General features: G+C 39.5%; 1 protein-coding gene across 5 annotated transcripts in view; it reads right to left on the bottom strand.

Moving 5' to 3' along the window:
* The window catches only part of LOC309706745 (AT-rich interactive domain-containing protein 3B), a 61,726-nt gene that overhangs the window by 15,711 nt on the left and 25,238 nt on the right, over nt 1-20,777 (bottom strand). For all 5 annotated transcript variants that reach the window (XM_082533528.1, XM_082533529.1, XM_082533526.1 and 2 more), the window contains exons 3-4: nt 14,282-14,356; nt 13,542-13,614 (exon numbers count right to left, since the gene is read on the bottom strand). In XM_082533528.1, the coding sequence (XP_082389654.1) occupies nt 13,542-13,614; nt 14,282-14,356 (148 nt within the window). The remainder of the gene's footprint in view (nt 1-13,541; nt 13,615-14,281; nt 14,357-20,777) is intronic.

Genomic DNA, 20,777 nt, shown 5'->3' with positions numbered 1-20,777 from the left:
TTACATACAATTTTAGAACATAACCCATAAAGCCAAAAAGTTAACAATTTCAGACAGAAGAAAACAAACACAAATATCCATTTATACATCTTCAGTGGACCAGATGTGGTTTTAAAAAACAAAAAAAAAAGGATTAATTATTCCATGTGTGACATCAGTCACGTTTCACATTTCAACATTGCTCAGCCACGTGTGAAAGCAGTGGGAAAACACCTTTAATAATACTGTAATTGAGCAAAAATCACATTAGCAAGGCTTGGGCAGTTAGCCAGAGACAGTTCCCTCATTTGCGAAAACCAGCATGTCACCAGCCTTTGGTGTTCAACATCTGCTCCCTTTCCAACCCTGGAGACATTTAGCTCTAACAGGCTTAATTAGACCAGGCCCAAACATCTCTTTTGATCACAGTGGCACTCTGCCTCGCATGCACTCTGCTCTGGTGGAATACCTGTTCCCACTTCAACCTCAATGCTTAATTTCCACTAGAGAAGACTAGAGACTTTATGATTACCAACACAACCAACACAAGACCATCTCTTCCTCAAGCAGACAGCTATTGGGCGTTTCATCTCTCTGTAAAGACCTGATTTGTCCATTGGTCTGCTCTGAGTCTATCTGTAATTGGCTGCAGGCCTCACCTCCCATCATCCTTTGCCCCGGACTGATTTTTCCCCAGGGACACGGCCATCAGAAGCCTAGTGATTAATGGCACCAGAGGTCAGAGGTCGCTCTGGTGGGAAGTGCCGTGGCTGAGGGCCCCCGAACCACTACCCAACTCTTTCCTCCAACTTCCACCAAGAACACAAGAGCCACAGGGCTAGCCTTCAAACAACTCGACTTCAGACGATAACGGATGCAGATTATAAGGACAAAAATGCAAGAGGAATGTATTCGTGGAACAATATTTTGAGGAGTAAAAACAAATCATTATTCTTATATTTTATAATTAAGATGCTTTCCCGTAATGATTCAAGTGCGTTCAACTATGAAATATAAACTCCTCATCTAAAAAACTCACAATAACACAGTATCATATGAAATAAATAAAACAGTATCTAAAAATCATTTCAGAGGCTTGTGATCACTTCATAAGGAAATATGGCAGAAATAAACCAGATAAAGAAAAAAGAACCCATTTTGCCCTTTTGATGTATTATAATTATTGCTTAGAGAGAGAATAAAATGCATGACTTTGTATCTAAATGACCAAAAAAAAGGAACAAGTTCATTTTATCTGACCTCTGACCTATTTTTAGCAGGAAACAGCTGTTCACATTACAGGGTCTGTATAATAAATCAGTTGTGTGCCCCTGACGCCAGTAGTGGTAAATTAAATATTGCTGACTTCACTTGATGGGCATTTCTTTAAATAATTAAGTGACAGCCTGACAGCCTTACAGCGGACAACACACAGGAAATGAATTTTTTACTAAATGAACATTGACTGGTGTGAGGTTTCACTGTCATCTACAGTGAAGAAAGACAGGGAAAAGAGGAGGGAGAGGATTAAACACCACATCACATCACATCACCTCATCGTTTTTGGTTTCTTTACCTCTTCCGATCAACTTAGAAATTCCTCGCAGGGATGATTAGATTTTTTTATTTTTATTTTTAATATGACTTTAATATCTTGAAATTCCCCTTTGGAGGGAAGAAAGGAAGGGTGTAAGGAAGGAGAAAAGGAAGGGGGAGGTGTGGTAGCTAGCCAGCTGGAGAAAGACTGGATTACTGGATTCTTACTGCAGTAAGAAAGGTGTCAGCCAGCACAAACAGCCCCTGGCCTTGTAGCAGTGTCTGAACCCTTTTAGAGTGCCGCTGACCGAGACCTTTCTCCTCTTCCTCCTCACTACCTCAAACACCACGTCTACACAGCAGATCAGACTAAACCAAAGTTATCTCTTGTTTCTTTTAACTTATGTTTCCTCATCTCAATTTAAGTACATTCACTGTTAGTTAAACAATAATACCAGAATATTTACTTCGTTGAGACTGCTCCGATCTTACTGATGATATTTTATACTCTGAAGTGCTAAGATGAAGTTTTTATGAATCCCTAATATGCTGCTTCTGATGTTTTCTGTGCATGTATATTAGATACTACTCTCAATAGAAAGAAATCCTTGTTCCCATCCATCTTGAAGGAATTTTGTCTGATGACATTGCATCTAAATACAGAAAAATATGTTTTCATTTTTAGAGAATACCAACACAGACCAGCCCAAACCCTTCATTAACCTGGGGCAGGGAGACACTGACAAGGGAGATAAGTGTCTGGGCTCCACATGCTGGGAGTTTACTTTATGTAGGCAGCCCCTGGCTGTTTAGTTTATGTTCATACTTCAGGCTAGAATATTGTCAGGACCCTGGTGTTCACTGGGGCATGTTTGTTTTATTTTTAATGCACGGCCAGGGACATAAAAGGTAAAAAAGCCTTGAGTGCATGGAATTTGCTATCTTTAGTCCAGACAGAGCCAAGCCTCACACGACGGACCAATTCATATCAAGTGTTAAGATATGTAGTGCCCTCCACCTAAGGGAAGTTAAATGTAACATTACACTATAGATGCATTGCTATTCTAAGCATGAAGCTAAAGCTGCAGCTGGCAGAGTCACATAAAAAGAGAGAGAGAGTCATCTAATAAAGTCTATATAATATAAGTCAGTCAATATACTCCTGTATCTCTGGCTGCAGAGGTTTCATTACTTTCATGTCAATAAAATGCAATTAATGTGAGGTGACAGGCAGACAAAGGAAAAAAAGAAAAGACAGGAAAAGCCAAGAAATGACTTATCTTCTGTCAACTGTATTTGACCGCTGCTGTGATAAGGAACACAAAAACCAAGAAAAACAAAGGCTTTCTATTGCTCTGTGAGGTTGAAGTCAAAATAAAGGACGCCACGTAGAATGAATTACACTGGAACAAGTTAAGCCACATTCATCCATCTACAGAGATAATGTGTGACAACATTATCAAGCCCGGCCACTGCATGATGTCACTATACCAACAACAGCACAGTAAAGAGATTAACCAATGTAAGGACTACATAAGGCACCATTATCAGCTTACAGACTTACACAAATAATAACATTTTCTCATATGATGAATTTAACATGTCCCTTTGTTGATGAAAAATTAAATAAAAGGTTAATAAATTCCTTTTTTTTTTTTTATTCAAAAGCCAGCAGATCCTCTCTCTTCCTTCATCCAGGTTTTCCTTTTACCTCAATAAAAAGAACAATACTTAAGGGGAAAAAGGCAAACACTCAGTGATGGATAATTCACTTGAAGCTATATTTGCTTAGAAAACAGGGAGAGGAGCTTCTTAGTAAGAATTATTACAGTGAGCAGGCAGCCAGTATATTAAAGGAGCTGTCTTCTGTGCACTGTCAACTGCTCTGGGATCGTGTAGAACATCGCAAAGCTGGCAAGTCTCCAGACAAAAGTCTGAAGCTGTAAATCTCAAAGGCTGCTGTTCACACACTGGGAAGTCTGTCAAGAATACACACAATGACACTATTAGAAACTGAATTTGACAATTTTTCAAGTGCAATTTGTCAAGAAATCTCTGCAACGATAAAGTGGACAAGATTTTATATGGTGTTTTAAGTATTGGTGGATTGACCTCCTTAATCTTTTGACAGCTCTGTCAGTAAAGTATCTCAGAGGTGAGATGGATAGATGTACAGAAAGAAAGACAAAAAGAAAAGAAACATGACTCCTTCTCTGTGGGTCATGAAGATGGGTCACCTGTTGAAATAGAGGGGGAAGGGGATTGAAAAGGTTGGATGGCGCAAAAAGTGAGACGGCCTCTCCATTTGTAACTCAAGTCCCCTCGATTCCCAGAGACCAGGCAGATCAACTGACCAGACCCCAATCAACACCGGAGCCATCAGAGAGATGGATGAGTGGACGGGTGGATGGATGGATAAAAGTGGTGGTTGGGGTGTCTTATGCTGCAGGGTTATTCAAAGTCACTGGTATTTTTAAAATGTCTTGTACATCAGAAAGAGAGAAGGGAAACATACATTCAGCACATTTATCCCAGTCCAGAGAGAGAATATTTTGCTTGTTGATAAGTATATCAAGGGAAAACCTATTTATATAAAATGGGAAACGTTGTAGGACCATGTGTAGTATTTCTGCTTCCTTCAAAGTAAGCCCAAAGCAGTAAAGGAAAAACTCCTTCAAGGTTTAAAATAATAAGATTAGGCTATATTAAATTTAGACAAAGGTTAGGTATATATTTAAAGTCACTGATTGATCGGGACATCCTGACAGATGCTTTCTGTCCGTCTCCTATAAATTGTATTAAAGTCATTAAATTCTGCTCTGCTTAGTGTTTGACAAAAAGTAAGATTATTGACTGACCAATGGTCAACAGATGTTTATGGATCCACCTACAAGTCCTTCAGGGTGTTTTTACTTATCACAGATCTGGTTAAGTTACTCCACCCAACAGCTTTTAATTGAAACTAAGCAAACATTGTCACAGGAATGCGTTTGAAAACATCTGTGGTCAGAGAGATTGTCAGGATGTTCTTTTAACAATTCTTTACCTTGTTGAAGTGCTTGAATGTTCTCTAACAACATTTATCATTACAGGCTGTATGTTTCCAGCCAAGCTGCAGGAACTACTGAAACCTGTTGTGCAACTCATGCATGAAATGTATTTACAATTTGTTCTGTTAAAGCTTGACGTTATTAAAATTGTGTGATGGTGTTTCCTTTTCTGTGACTTATAGCTATGACTGGATTAGAAAAAAAATCTATGAGCATGGTACAGATACAGGGGCTAACAGCAGAAAACAGCAAGAGTGTTGCAGTGTGTGAGTGTTGGGAGGGAAAATGTTTGTTAACACATGTAGTAAAACTAATGATACAGGCCTGTCCTATGAGTTACTCTCACTTGGAAAAAAGATCAGTGAAAGCTGTTTTGTACACATATTTTTAGTCCTCAAAAGCAATTTATTATAGGTTAAAAATTAGTATGCATGATTGCTATTTACATGTTTGCCAAAACTGCTGGAACTCGTATTCAACAAGAGAATATAAAATGCCATGTTGCCTTTTTATATCCTAATGTCAAACTTTAAAACTAGGCCATATATCAAGGATAACTTCTGCTCTAAATCTCTGCCTAACTTGAAAATCAAGTGAGACTACAGTAACCGAGCAGACTGGCTGAAAACAAACATCTCTGATCGTCCAGTAAAAAGTGTAAAGAATGTATATGTGACAGCTACGAGAATACAGCTTGTTCTACGCATGAAAGGGGGGAGAAGGGGGTGGAGGTGTTTCACTGATTAAGCTGCTGAGGTGAGGCTTAAAATTTTCCACCCTTCAAATTCAACTGAAGCCAGGAAGAGTACGACAGTGAGGGGAAGGAGTACTATTTAGACCAAATAAAAAGAACACAGATAAAGCTTAAAAACAACAACTAGAGGAGAGGAAGGAGGCCTGGAGACAAATAGAAAGAGGGGAAAATGCCATGGTGCAAACAGACACACAACAGCTATTTAGTAAGTACAATAGCCCCCCCAGGCTTCATAAAAGGACTGTTTTACATGCATTTTTGCACGTTACTTTATGGCTTCAGTTGAGGGCTATAAGTTCTAAGAACTGAAGGCAGTGTGATAGAGAAAACTTGGGTTTCAGGTCTTTCTGCTTTAACCTCCTAATACTCAAACTCTTCCACGGCATACATTTTTAATTTCTCTTTGATATTTGGGAATATTGGGACCCGATGAATGTAAAAACAAAGAATTACCAGATTTTTTTTAACCTGATTTGTGCTTCTAAGAAAAATGAGAGCCACATATAAGGATATTCGTATAAAATTTCGACAGAACAGTGTCAGTATAATGTCCTCGTAACTGGATATCAGGCCCTTGTAGCGCAAAATGGAATATTTTGGTCTAAATAATCCAAAATGTGATGTTCACATATGTGGACGCCAGATCCTAGGAGGTTAAAAAATACACAAGGGGAGAAAAGAAGTGGTGAGGTAGACAAACAGGACAAACAGGACAGGACTACACACAAAACATTTTTTCCTCCTTTAGTTATCTTTAGTTGTAGTAACAAAAGTACTTCAGGTTTAAGAAAGGCCATCTTTTGAATTAAAACAGCATTTCACATGTTGTAACTCTGTTGGCTACAGATGCCTGGGTCTGACTATTCCACAGTGGACATAAATAAAACTTTTGGCTATGGACACCTGGGTTCTGCAGGATATCCTGAGACCAAAATACGCCTGGCCAACACTGGTGACAAGTCACTAGTCAAACTAGTTTTTGCTGGATTAAGGAGTACACATGAGGCAGTGATGACTTTACTGATGCACTGAGGGGGCCCTCTGTCCCATAAAGCAAGCTTTATAACACAGCTAACTGCTTCAATCAATGACCACCCGGATTGACGGATAAAGCCATCAGCTGATGAGCACCATTTGAGGCCGAGCACCGCTGATCAATACCGGAGACATCAAATGCTATAAGCCTGGGAGAAAGGGGAATCTGTTCACGCACATAAGGGGGTTGTTGGGGGTTGTGCACTCATCTTGCAAATTTTACCTCTTGTCAATGCTAATTACTTTTGACTTCTAAGATCCATGAGAGTGGGTCATATGTTTACCTTTCAGGGTCTTAGCTGATGCTAATGCAGAGTGACTGAAAATGAAATCAACATCAGAAAAAAGCTTTCATTTGTAAGTAACATACAAGTGCAATAAAACCCTTTTAGTGAATTCTCGATAAAGGTTATTTGTTAATTTAGGGCTTAAAACTCTACAATTTATTTTTTCTTTTGGAGTCAACGATACAAAAGAAAGTAAACCACTAGAAAACTGATGATGACACACTGTATACTGCAACACTGAAAATTTTATTTTAAGCCTAACTGCAAATGATGATAACTCATCTCACACTCATATATCACCACTTGTTAAGTAACCACTGGCTTTATGTAATCATGTACCCCAAACAATAAACCACATCAACTAAAGCGCCACTGGCAAAGAGACAACAGCACTTGTGTGTTTCATGTCCATTTCTTCCCTCAAATCAAACGTCTTGTTTTCCATTAGGCACTCAGACCTCTGCTGCTGTGTGGCTTATGGAGCAAGGCTGCAAAGCTGCAGTGGAAGTGAGCTCAGGGCTATTGTACGGGTGTAGGGCTCCTCTGGGGGCTGTAATGCATTTCATACCATCCATCACAAGGGTGTGGAGGCCAGGAAACATTGCTTTAAGAGCACACACAGGACACAGATGGAGAAGCAAGACATGCAGATATACAGATAGCAGAGGCTTAGGGAATTTGCCGATCACAGGAGAATTCTGTGCGCAGAAAGCTTTACGATGGAACCACAAACCCCATTTTGATTGCCTAAAGATTAAATATATTTTATATGAAACAGCACAATGAAGTAAACAAGTTTCCAATGAACACAAATACAAAATTAAAAGCATACATATATTTACAGAAAAGCTTGATTTGGCACAATATTATTAATGTGCTTATGAATCAACTTACACAAATCATTTGTAATTATTGAAATCTCTTACTTTTAACTTTGCGTTTCTTTAACTTAATTTACAATATACACTGCGGCCTACTTCCTTTAAGCAGGAATATACATACTATATTTTAAGTTCCTGTATTGCATACATTGTTTGAGGAACAGATTTCTTGCTGTTTCACTTTCAGCCACAGTTTTCTGAATTTCTTTCTTCAAACCGTTACTATTTTATTCAACTTGTATCACAAGTCGTGTTATTTTTTCCATTCAATAACATCCTCTACCCTATTACTTTCCCATTTCCCATAAGAGCATTCACTTGTAAGTATTTTTCAGTGAGTGCAAAACAAGATGGGTGAATGGACAGAGCAGCCAGCCAGTATTATTTTTACCCTGACCGATGACCTCACTGGGAAGCATGAATCTGTTTGAGGGCCTGCACTTGTCCTCTTGCCTGGTCATATGACCATGGCGATTTAGGGTCTCAAATCCCAGTACAGTACGGTTGTAATTAAAGATGGACAGCACAGTGGCAATCTAGGGCTGTGGAATAGTCTGGCCACAGAACAGAGGAAATAACAGGGGGTGGAAGTAATTGGGGGCTGGGATGAAGAAACACAGAGAGGAAAGGACACAAAGAGTAGCCTTAGTTGGAAAGAAAGAAGCAAAAACAAAAAAAATTAAAACGTCACAAGATTTTAATCTAAGCTTCCCACAATAAACCATCCCACACGCAAAACATCAGGAAAACTACTATTTCCTTGTTGTTTTGAAGGAAATGGATAACCACTCTAGATGCTTGTGCCCTTAAGGCTGGGCTGTAATTTGGCAGGGGATGGGTGGGGTTTGCCCAAACCAAAGACAATCTCAACCCTCAAATGTATCAGGGCAGTTACCACCAAATCTTTGATGAAAAATGCATGGGAGGATGTGTCCAAAAGGCAGAGTTTCATCTCTTCTTTTGGAAAATGATTAGAAAGCGGTGGTTGGAATCTATGTATCATTTGGGTTTCCACCCTATGCTGAGAGAAGGGCCCCTTTACTACCAGTTCTAATCTTCTTGTACAGTTCCCTCATTATCTTTCAGTCTGATTGGTAACCTCAGTCAGTTTCAGACCACTGGCAAAGTGCTTTGAAAGGGAAATCAAAGAACACTGCGTTCTCCCATACAAGCTGCCTGATGTCTCCTTTAACCTCTCCTCAGTAACCCTGGCACCCCGTCTGCACTCGGCTCTTACTTCCATGTTGGCCACATTCATCCCTCATCCTTTCTTTTGTCTTTTTCACAGACATCAGACATGTGACAGTCACATGTCTGATGTCTATCAGGGTTACCATATCTAAAAGACTTGCCTCCACTTATTTAGAGATCATTAATCATTGTGCGTAGGACAGGAGGCCCCTTAATCCAGCCAGTCCTTCCTTCCCTCGGTCTCACCAAGCAAGCAGGCCACAGTGCGGCCCTCCAACCCTATCCCCCATGGTGTTATCAAGTTTCAGCGGTTGTAACTGTAGCACAATAAACAGAGAGGGGAGGAGAATTCAGTGGGTGCAAAGGAAGAGGACGGGAATGAAAAGAGAGGACATAATGTCATTTCTTCTTTCTATTTTATTGGTGGATTCTGTGTAAAACATGCTTCACAGGCTTTAAGGAGAAGATCTGTCATGATTCAGATTATAACTGTAATAGGAAAACAAGGTTATCACAAAATTATGAATGAAAACTTTTACATCTACAGCCTTTTACCTGCCAAATCAATTAGCAGGATTCTAGTTCTGCCCCTACACCTCACCACCGCCACCACCACCTGAAAAAAAAAAATCCTTTTAACTATAACCCAACACTTCATCTGAAATGGACAAATATGCTCACAAAACCTTGGACTTTGTTGTTAAACCAACCAGGTGCTGCCACTTTCCAGAAGTTGTGGGGTGTTAACTAAAGGAAAACGAGTCCATATCACAGAGCCAGAGAATGTTCCTATTGTGGTGTGGTGTTTGTACAGAGGGGCTGCCTGTTACGAGGGCCAGTGTGAGGCTGACCAGGGGAGTAATATAATGCATACGTGGATCCCCCAGAGCCCATTCATGCTGTAATTGGTGCGGACAGAGCACTCGGTCTCTGGGTTACAGTTGGGGAACTTCCTCTAATGTCCTGCTGGGAGGCCACTGTTCCCACACCACAAATACTTCAAATAAAATCCATCTAAACCTTGGAGCGAAAAATGCTGTGCTTTGTAAAAGGTAATACAAAGGCATGTTTAACATTTGTTTTTTAGTCAAAAAGAAATTGAGTGTAAAGGAATATGCAAATAATGCTACGTCACTAAATTGCTGACTTGCTCTGTTTTGATCAAAATCCCTTTAGTGCCATTTTTCTGTCTCCTGCAGCAAATTCTGGGAGCTTCAAAGGAACAAACACTGCTCTCCTCGTGCAATTCACTGTGGAGCTACAGCTAAATAAGAACCCTTCATTTCATTCTATAAATCTTCCCCTAGCCACAACATCAGGACTATAATTTAATCACACAGACAAGTCCTGCTTACCACTTTATTACTATTAACAGAGCTAAATCTGGGATTTTCCTCTAAAATAACTCTAAAGCTGTGATAGCACAGCATGTGGTCCCTCTTAAGCTGAAGCTACACTTCCAATTAAGAGTGTCACACTGAGATGGATCTTGATCTCTGACCACGATGTGTGTGGTTTTCTGGTGAGAGGAGAACGAGTAAAACACTTCGTGGGGCGGGGCAGGGGTTCTCGACTGGTGACTTCACTGAACAGGAGCCTCTCTCTCTCTCCCTCTCTGGCTCTGTCCATCACAGCTCGTGGCCATTAATCATCTCAAGTGGACAGCACTGACAGGCAGTTGGCTGCATCACTCTCTGAGTTTCTTCCCTTTTTTTTTTTTCTTCATCGAGCAACTGTTGCCTCATTTACTGCCTGCTCCCCCACCTTCTCAAAAGCCCACCTCCTGGTCCAAACCCCCATCCCCAATGACAAAGCGGTCGAGTGTCAAACCAAAACAAACAATCACCCATATGCTTAATCGAAACCTTTGAGGTGGTTAAAAGCATCAAGCCACCGCCAAGCTTTCTTTGCAGCAATTGGGGGTGAGACAGGAAAACCTGTAATGGATGTAATGAACAGTGATGTCACCGTAACTCATCTTGGCTAATATCCTCCACCCGCGCTCTTTCTATGTGAGCAGCCCTAGTGCATTTACATGTACATGTCAGGCCATTAGCTAATGTTTCTACCTGGAGCAAATGACTAATATATACATGAGGGTCTCCAGCTGAATGAGGCTGAGCTCCTTACAAGCAACAAATAGCACAGAGGTCAGTGGTGAAAGCTGGCTGGGTTCAGTAATGGATGTAACAAATATTCCTCTGACCCTACAGTGGTCATCTGTGACAAAAAGAGGCGGGGGGTTGTATGTGTGTCTTCTGTCATGTCTGTGATTCAAAGCCCATCAATGGGTTCCCTTTACACTCAGACTCTATTTAGGACAGCTGGTAAAATTCCTCAAGCATTAACGCACAGACACGCACACACACAAACACATGTGCCTGTTTTTAAGCAGCAGAGGCAGGAAATGCGAATCCCTCGTAAGTTTTCCTTCCGCCGTTTGCTTCCCTCTCAGGGCTCAGAGGCCCCACGCCAAGGTGGGAAAAGCACTTCACCATTTGTCTCACTCTCGCCAGAGTTTCCACTGGATTTAACTTAACCTCACACTCTGCCTCATTTTTCAGAGTCCACTTGTAATCTCATTCAATTTAAGAGGTATTTTCCCTTTGCTACGCCCTTCTTAGAAAGTCTCAAATAATGACATTGCATTTAAAGAAAAAAAACAAAACAGGCTTCCTAAGTGCTCTTTAATTACAAAAAATGGACTGCAATAATCTTGACAACATATCTATGAAATGAAATGGAGGGAGGAGCCAATGCACAGAAATTAGAGGGTAGCGTGAATAAGAGCTTAGAGAGGCTTGCTCTTCATCTCATTTACTCTTGGCACTGAGTGTAAAAGAAATCCAGCCAAGCAATGCCCTATGATTAAGACTCCGGCTTGAGGGACAGCATAGGTCAGCCAAGTGGCTCCTGACTTAAGGGAGGGGTGAAGACGGCACTCTAGTCTAGCTGAAATTATACCCTCTCTTGTACAATGGTTTCATCAAGTCTCTAATGTCATATCCTGCATCTATATTTAAAGCACTGTGCAGCCATGGATATTTAGATTTCAACTTTGCACTTGTAACTGTAAAATAAAACTATTCAAATAAATAATACTTTTTAATCTCACAATATCTTTCCTTTGTCTTTTCAGTATCTTTCTCTTGTAGATGAGCACTCTGGAAATTTAGTGATAAGTGCAACAACTAGCACTGACTCTTGGACTCAATATTGATCACCTGTATTAATGTTGACATGGGAACCTGAAACGCGTAAGCCGATTCCAGTTACACTCACGATAATTCTCTTTGGAAATGTAATTCAGTTAAACAAGTTAAACACCAAAGAGTTACCAGGACTGTGCTTTGTCCTAATTTACTTTATGGCAATATAATTTACAAGTTACATGTTAATTTGTTTGTTTTAAATCAGTGTTATTATTCACTCAATGTTTGTGCTGACTCGTTTCAAACTGCATGAAAAATAATGTGACACTGTAATCAGCTAGTTATCTGCTGTCAGGTGGCGATTTAGTCAGCTTGATGGATTTCTCCATCTGACCAGCGTGAGTAAAGGGTCAGGCAGCCACTCCCAGCGTCTGCCACTGGACAGAGATGCTAACAGGGCCTTGACAGATCCCGTCCCTCCCTCTCCTACTCGGCTTAATTCATCACCCACCAAACAAGACCTCTGGGTGGTAAGACCTAACCAGTCTCTCAGAAGCTGCTGCTCTCGTGCACCTTAGTGGGTAAACACACATATGCAAGTACATACACATAGGTGTCGATGCACACGGGCCCATTTACCCAAAAAAATAATAATTGCACAAAGTGATCATCTGTCAGTCCGACAAAACAAACTATGCATCAAATAAAGTTTCACTCATGTACGGTACCGACCACTGAAGCCTGTAGCAAAACATATTGAAGTGAACCACACACACACACACACACACACACACACACACACACACACACACACACACACACACACACACACACACACACACACACTCACAGATTATCATCACCTATCACAGCCTGCCAAAACATAATGTGAAGTATGCACCACTGTAATAACATTGTGATTCACCTTGGGAGGTATTGCTCAAGCAGTGTAATTTGCTTTGCAATAGGTTTGTCTGATAAAAGCCTAAGTGCATTAGCAGCCCTGGTCAGACAGGTCTCGTAAGCAGTGTCAAAGCAGCACAAAGTCAGCTGATCCATGAAGCCTGCTGGCCAACTAAGCTAGGCCACTGCCAGATCCACTTGACTCTGATGCTACAGAAACACAGGATCAGCTGAGGCAGATCTTACCTGCTGATACCTTATGGCCTTTATGCTTGAGAGGGGAATTAATGAAGTATTTCTCAGCCAGTGTGTGAGTTGTTTAGTGGCAAAACATGTTTCACTGGCATCAGACAAGGAGTTACATTCTGTATGTACTTTCATCCTCGTTGATTTTGTATGGCTTCTAGCAATTGTATGAAGAAGTAATCTATTTGTGCTGCAGGTGTGACATTGCTCAATCAACACTGAAATTCCTGGTGCTCTCTAAAAAAAGAAATTAACTTTAGTAACACATCTGTGGCAATTCCCATAGAGTCACACTGAAAGTTAAAGTTTAAAGCACCCTACATGTTTTGAGAGTAGGAATGCAACAAGATAATAATTTCCATCTCAGAAAATATTATAACTTTGAAGTATAATGATGATAACTTGTAGTCTTCCTTAAAGTCTAAAAGTTATCTAGGTCCCGAATAAACCTCCAATTCAATGCTCCATCCAGTACATGCCAAGCCACAGGATCTGATATTAGTAAAATAATATTTTTGTATGCTTACCTCTTTTTTGCATGAAGGCAAAGAGATCATCCAAAAACTCTTTTCTTTTTGGGTCATTATCAAGCTCATACAGCTGTAAAGAAAAATAGAACGTTATTAGGGTACTGTTTGCTAAAAGTAGAGCTGTGTGGCTGCTCAGCCACAGTGTCTACTCAATTCAATTTTATATATAGCACCAAATCACAACAACAGTCGCCTCAAAGTGCTTAAGTATACAGTTTATTGTCCAGTGCTTAATCCTGAATGTCTGTATTTTCTCTACTGCTCTTTTTAATGTTAGACTGTATGATGATAGTTCATAATAGCATTGCAAAACGTTGTAATTGCACCATTGTTATGACTCATATACTCTATACATAATGTTTGTCTGGAAGACATTTGTTCTTTTTTCTCCCTGAAATGTTCTTTTTAGAACACATGCTTTCATCTCACTTAACCACAAAACATACATGTCAGCAGCTAACTGTTATCTTTGAGGTGTGCACAGATGAATCTTTCAGGCTTCGACACTTTTAGTTCTTTGAAGCTGGCTTAGAGTTTCAGGAACACATAGATCCTGCATTTTTATAGTTCTGCAATTGTATAATACTTCAAAAGGTTGACCTATATACATGTCCCACATGTGCTACTGAAATGAGAATGTATGTTATCACATAACTGTCATAAAGGGCTCCTTTTGCTACTTTTGTAACAAAACTTTTGGGATTTTATTTGTTTTTTTCCTTGATTTTGTTTTTCACCTTAGCAAAGTCTCTGGAGGCCTCTCCTCTTCCTCTGCTGCTGTCAGCCTCATCTGCCCATCCTGCACTGCCATTCTGCAACAAATGAGAGTAAATACAGATGAGGTCAGTAAAAAAACGAAACAAACAAATAAGCAGGTTTTCACACATCAGCTCTGGATAACTTTAGGTAATTCAAGTTTTGACACAAAACAGGAGACAGTCTGCTTCAGATTCAAATTCAAATTCAAATTTTTATTTGTCACGTACACAGTCATACACAGTACGATATGTAGTGAAATGCTTGGACAACTGCTCGTGACCTAAAGAAAACAAAAAAGGAAAAGGCTATGAATAAGATAGGAAATAAATATGAAAAATTAAAAAGGGTAAATTTAACTAGGAAGGAATAAAATATAAATTAAGGTTAAAAATGAAATAACTGTACAACACAAATTAGAATGAAGGGTAAATTTAACTGGGAAGAATAAGATAAAATATATAAATTAAAGTTGAAAATAAAATAACTGTACAACAAAATACACAATATAGAACTATATAAGAATGTATGAAGAAATCTAAATATAAATAAATATATACACAATAACAGCAGCTGTACAAGTATTAACCGGAAATGAAGAATATAGTGACCAGTGTTGTGCAAAACCAAAGTCCAGAAAGTCCAGTGTGTGTGTAAGAACTGTATGTGTGGATCAGTACTGTGTGGTGGTGTGATTGAGAGACCGTATCGCCTGCGGGAAGAAGCTCCTCCTCAGTCTCTCTGTGTTGGTCTTCAGGGAGCGGAATCGCTTTCCTGACCTCAGCAGAGAGAACAGTCTGTTGTTGCATTCTAACTACTGAAATATACAAATTACTGAAAATACTACTGAAAATGCTCCATTTGGGTGAGTTGGGAAGTTGGCTGCGTAGAGCAAACTTAGAAATTAGCTGCACTAATTTCAGGTGGGCAGAAGTAGGTAATGTGTGATTTGACAATCCCAAATAGGCACATTGTTAACTGCATCTCCACTGGGAAATTTCGACAAAATGTTAAGGCTCCAGTCTGTGGGTGCTGAATCGGCTGAGGAGACGACCCTCTCTGTGTTGGACTCAAACCCTTGCCAAGGAGTTCATAACATAAAGAACTTTGCCGTAAATGTGAATGCTTCCCATTGAACCCACATTCTTCCAGTTTAACATTTGTTTAATCAAGCAAAAACATATACTGCAACACTAATGTATATACAAATTTATTATTTTTAGAAAACTGACTCATTTCCATGGAAAAAAAAATGTATTCATCTGTTGTTACACCAAACATTTATTAAGTTAAGCCTGAATTCCCTTCAAATAGTTTGCAACAAGCTTTAAAAGTGGCGCATTCGCTAAGCTAGATAGGACAAAGTACAATCTGCAATACACACTTATCAAAACAAATATATACTCAAAGACTAAGGGTGCATAGTCCAGGGGTTGAAGTAGTAACCTCTGGAGTTATGGTACCTCTGAGCTCCTAAATCCCCCCTCCCCCTTCATCCTCAAACATCTCCATTTGACCTAAACCATCTGCATCTGGGCCTGCCCTGCCCCCAACAATGTCTTCCGACCCAGCTGGATACAAGGGCCCCCCATCCTTCAATCTTAACGCAGCTGTGACGGGTGGCCAAGTTCATGGAGTGTAGATGGCAGTCAGGAGGGGCCAGAGAAGGGTGGGCTGGTCAGCAGCCTTGGCGCCCACACATACACACACACACACACACACGTACACTCACGCACACATACACACAAACGCAAAAGCTGATCAAGGCTATGTGTATGTTTGTGAGTGCAGGAAGGGGGGGCCAATGGCCCCACAAGACGGGAAGGAAGGAAAATAAGGGCAGAAAGGGGTGCACGGTATGTGCCGACCAGGAATGTCTCCTAAAGACAAAACCTATAAAAGCATCAGGAATCAAAACAAGATCCGTTTGGAGGGGGACGTTAATAGCTGCAGCCTGGAGTCTAGTTTCAACCAGGAGCCCATTGGTCAGTGGCAATTACAGGGCCTGAAACAAGAGCCAGGGGGGCAAAGGTTGTCAAGGCCCCTGAGAGCAAGTCATTTTCACCCTCTCACTCTCAGTATGTGTAACGGTTGTCAACAATTGCTCCCTATACAAATACCATCAGCCATCAAGTTGAAAACCTACTGCAAATGGTGGGTTTCAAGGCAAAAGCATGAAGACAAAATGAGACATCTGCTATTTAGAAGGGCAAACATGGTCTGCACCACACCACAAGCACAAACTATCCAATGCTGCAATGCTGTTACCAGGGGCAATGACGACATGTGATAAAATGTTTTCTTTTCCTTGAGCAACCATAAAAGGGTTTGTTCGAAAATGCTTCCCCTGTGTAAAAAACGTATAGTTCTAAAGTTCAATGTTCAAAACTTAAAAAAAAAAAAAAAAAAAAAAATCAACACTACGTTATCCTACTGGACTTCACAGACTGTGAAGTGTTGTATTGAAAATGTGTGCACAACAAAACCTTTTTCATCATCAAAAACAGCTTCCTATATTATACAATCTCTTATATGTGATCCAGATTAACATATCATGTAAAAGTAAACATAAGTTATGGTACATCTGAAGGGCCTATAGACCTTTGCTCACAATTGACCACGTCTGTTAAACTTTAACCATTATAAATGATTATAAGGGAAGATAATTCACATTGCAGCCATATGTAGATCAAGATGGTTACGTTTCTGCACTGAGAGGACACAAAGTGTTTGTTTATTGATTCATAGTCCAAAAATTCTTACTATTTAACAGGTGCTCTTATTCAAAGTAAATTATTTTGGGACTTGCAACATTACAATTAGCTCCCAGTTCATCAGTGTTAGATGTTAAAACAAAAGAAGCAGACTGTAGCGTATGGGTTGCAGGCACGCATACAAACATCACACTTCCCTGAGTGACACTTGTGTCATGGGAGTGCAGGGGTCAAGGTGTTCCTGATGTTAGCCTGGAACAAAGGTCTAAAGTGACAGAACACCAGTGTTCTGTCACTTTAGAAAGGCTTACTGCTATATCCTCACTTGTGAGTACATCTAGTCCCATATCTAAAAGACGAATATAATAATATTAAAGAAAATGCTTTCCACAGTTGACATACTTTTTCTAATCTTTCAGACAATACAACAAGAGGCACCAGATCTTCTATTACTTTGTCTAATTATCTATTCCTCGTTCAGTGAAAGGAGTAACATCTAATATCTAAGAATTTACTAAAGATGTATTTGCAGACCAGTGGTTATTAACATTTCATTCCCACCTAGTTGCCCACACATATACCTTCTCTATGCCTTAGGCCTATTATTCTCACCGCATTGTTCATGTTGCGTGCAAACAGCGACAACAGTGTCGCTTTGTACCATTTATACCAGCGCTGAGGGTGTCAGTACTCTCTGCAGTGTTCTCCTGAATAACCATTGTCAGCAAAAACAAAAACTCCACATCAAAACCTCCACAACAAGAGGTACAGGAAGAGAAGACGTCAAAACCAGAAACAACGAAACAGAAATTATTTCCAGAAAGTCTCATCTCTCTGTACAACAGTATTAATTTCATGGATCAATAATTTTCTGCATATTTTCATCTAATACCTTTTTTCCTGACGAAAGCGAGACAATAACTAAATAAAAACTAATGCAAGAGGATGATAAATACGATGAAATGTACTGGCATTTTCATCAGCAAATAAAAACAAGATGAAAATGCGATTCAATGATCAAATCAGAACTAATTAAGTTGTGTAAAAAGGCAGGAGGAGTTTTGAGGTGATCCAATCAGAAGTAATCTCCTTGTGCAGTAAGGTTAGATGCGCACATTTGAGCTGCTGCCGCAAAGACAGGTAGTGAGGGGGGAGCTCGCATGCTCTCAGTTTCTCATGAAAACGTGACAAAATTTCAAGAATGTCAAGATTTGGGAGGAAGAGAAGAGTAGACACATGGACACGTTCAACATTTGATGTCAAGGAAAATAAGACGCTTTGTAAAACGCGTGGAACAACTCTCCCTGGAAAAAACATGGCAAACTTTTACACTTGAGACTTTAGTGAGCTGAATCAACTTTGGATTTAGTCTGTGATAATCTTATGATAATTAGGCTTATTTCTGACTAAATATCAGAATAAATGTCTAAATTATGACTAAAACTAAATGGCATTTTAGTCAAAAGACTATGACTGAAACTAAAACAAAATTTGCTGTCAAAATGAAAACCGCTGTACATCTGAATCTCTGAGCTTCTGTACTGAAATATCCTTAAAATGGCAGCAAAACTAGTCACTGTTTAAGCAAGGTTTCAAAAACTGAGGTGCGTACGAGCGGCCAAAAACACACCAAAGTGCAGCTTATGCCAGTTGATGTAAATTTAACTTTTTGTGGTGTTGTTTATGAGGCTGAGAACAACGAGCATAAAGGGTAATTACAGTTTCACTGTTGTAAACAAAGGTGAAAGATGAGGAGAAATGTAATAATGTGACTACTTTAAAGTTTATATGTTGTTGTTTTTTGTTTTTAATTTAAAAACACACAATACAAGCACACATTTAAAACCGACACAAACACACACATTAGACTACTGCAACTGTGGAGTGCTTTCCTGCTCTAAACCACGACCTTCAGTTTTTCCTCTTCAGCTGCAATAAAGGAAAAGTAGAGTGGCTGATGTGATAAAGAGCAGATGGTGGCCAAGATAAAAACAGTTAACTGCAAACTAACATGTGATGAAACAGACAACGACTTTAAAAGGTATTATCAGTTACTTCAACTAGACATCTTAACCAAAGCCACAACAACTAACTGCCTTCCTGCTAAAATGAAATGTCTGCACCACTTTGCTGGATCAATGTTGATGTTTTTACAATACTTTTTTGGTCTTTAAACCAACAACTTCAAAGTAGAGCGAAATAAGATATCAGTTTTTGGCTGACGGATAACCATTTCCACATATATTGTCCAATATGTCTGCATATTAATATTTTTTCCATTTTGTCACCAGATTATATTACAGAAGATAAGCACTGATGATATTATAAACTGTCTTCTCACATAATGTATCCATCAGAGTAGCTTTGACTCTAATCTACAGTGATGAATGAAGTGAAAACTGAATGAAGGAAACTACTCTTAACTAGGGATGAATGTGGCATGCTGAACAGAAGCCTAAATGTTGCTTCCCTCACTAGTTTTCAACAGAAAATTTCTTCTTTCTATCTGAGCCAGGAAGCTGTAAACAAGCAAGGCGGAAAGTAAGACAGTTCACAGCCATAGAAACAGCATAGCTCATCAGCACTTTGAAAATGAACAGTTGTACCCAGCGTCAGAATCAGCAAGCATACAAGCAAGAAAAAGAAAAAGAAAATAGTAAGGAAAAGAAAGCTACTTCTTGAAGAATGTGATTAATGGTTTGAAATGATTGAAATGATTAACACTATTAAATTAGTCATTGGAAATATTCTAACCCTCAGTGATGCCTGCAGCACACAAACGTACATAGTGACACTCCCCTGTTTTCATGTTAGGTTCCTAATTATTTAAACATTATTGGAAAATGTATTAAAATGTGACATAACAAAAAATGGAAAATAGTGTCACACTATCTTTTTGTATATGGTAAAAAAAAAAAAAAATCAATAGCTGGATATTTTACTCCCTAAAAATGAGTGCCGAGCTCAGGCTCTACTATGACAGATTCCCTATAATTAAGTCTTAGAGTGTAAATTCAGCTGCCACTTGTAAGAATGTGAATACGTTCAGATGGCTCTATAGAAGACCCTCTGCTTCTTCAGTTGGGTCAAAAAAAAAGCACAGTAATTGTAAGATGGAAGCGATTAACCCTGAATAGACATGTTGGCTCTTGAATTGAGACCTTGGTCAGCTGAGGAATGTTAACACTATGTTGTTGTTGTTTTAAATGCTAGAGTGGATAGTGAAATGTTGGAAACACTCCTTATGATAAGTCGATTCATACCCTACATCACTTTCAGTGCTCAACCCAGAAAGCAGTTCTTAAAGAAAGCGATTCCCACACCCTGCTTATATTTATGGCAGTCATATACAAGGCCTGGCTTGTCTGATATAATTTGTAATTGCTTCAATGAACTGCTGGAAACATGTGTCTTTACATTAGCACCTATACTTCAAGTAACTTTTTTAGTGCAGTATAGATTCTAGACAGTTTTTACATTTTGAACTTATGGCCAGAGTATATTTATGTGAGCTAATATTTCAATTAGGGTCAAATGATATTATATATCTTTTCCAGGTATGGCACGTGTATGTGTGTGTGTCTATGCATTTGTACTAGTTACACATGCGGATGTCTATACGTGTGTGTGTGTGTGTGTTGGGTGGAAGATAAACAGAAGCCTTCATATGTTTAAACAGCCTGTGTTCTCTCGCCGTTTCTCACATGCTCTTAGCAGGTTTACTGGACAGGCTGTGGGTGGCCTAATCACATTACGGCCATAC

The sequence above is a fragment of the Aulonocara stuartgranti genome (assembly GCF_965226115.1).
Source record: "Aulonocara stuartgranti genome assembly, chromosome: 1".
Classification (NCBI taxonomy): Eukaryota; Metazoa; Chordata; class Actinopteri; order Cichliformes; family Cichlidae; genus Aulonocara; species Aulonocara stuartgranti.
Note: the sequence above shows the minus strand (reverse complement) of the source record. Positions and strands in the feature narration are given on the sequence as shown.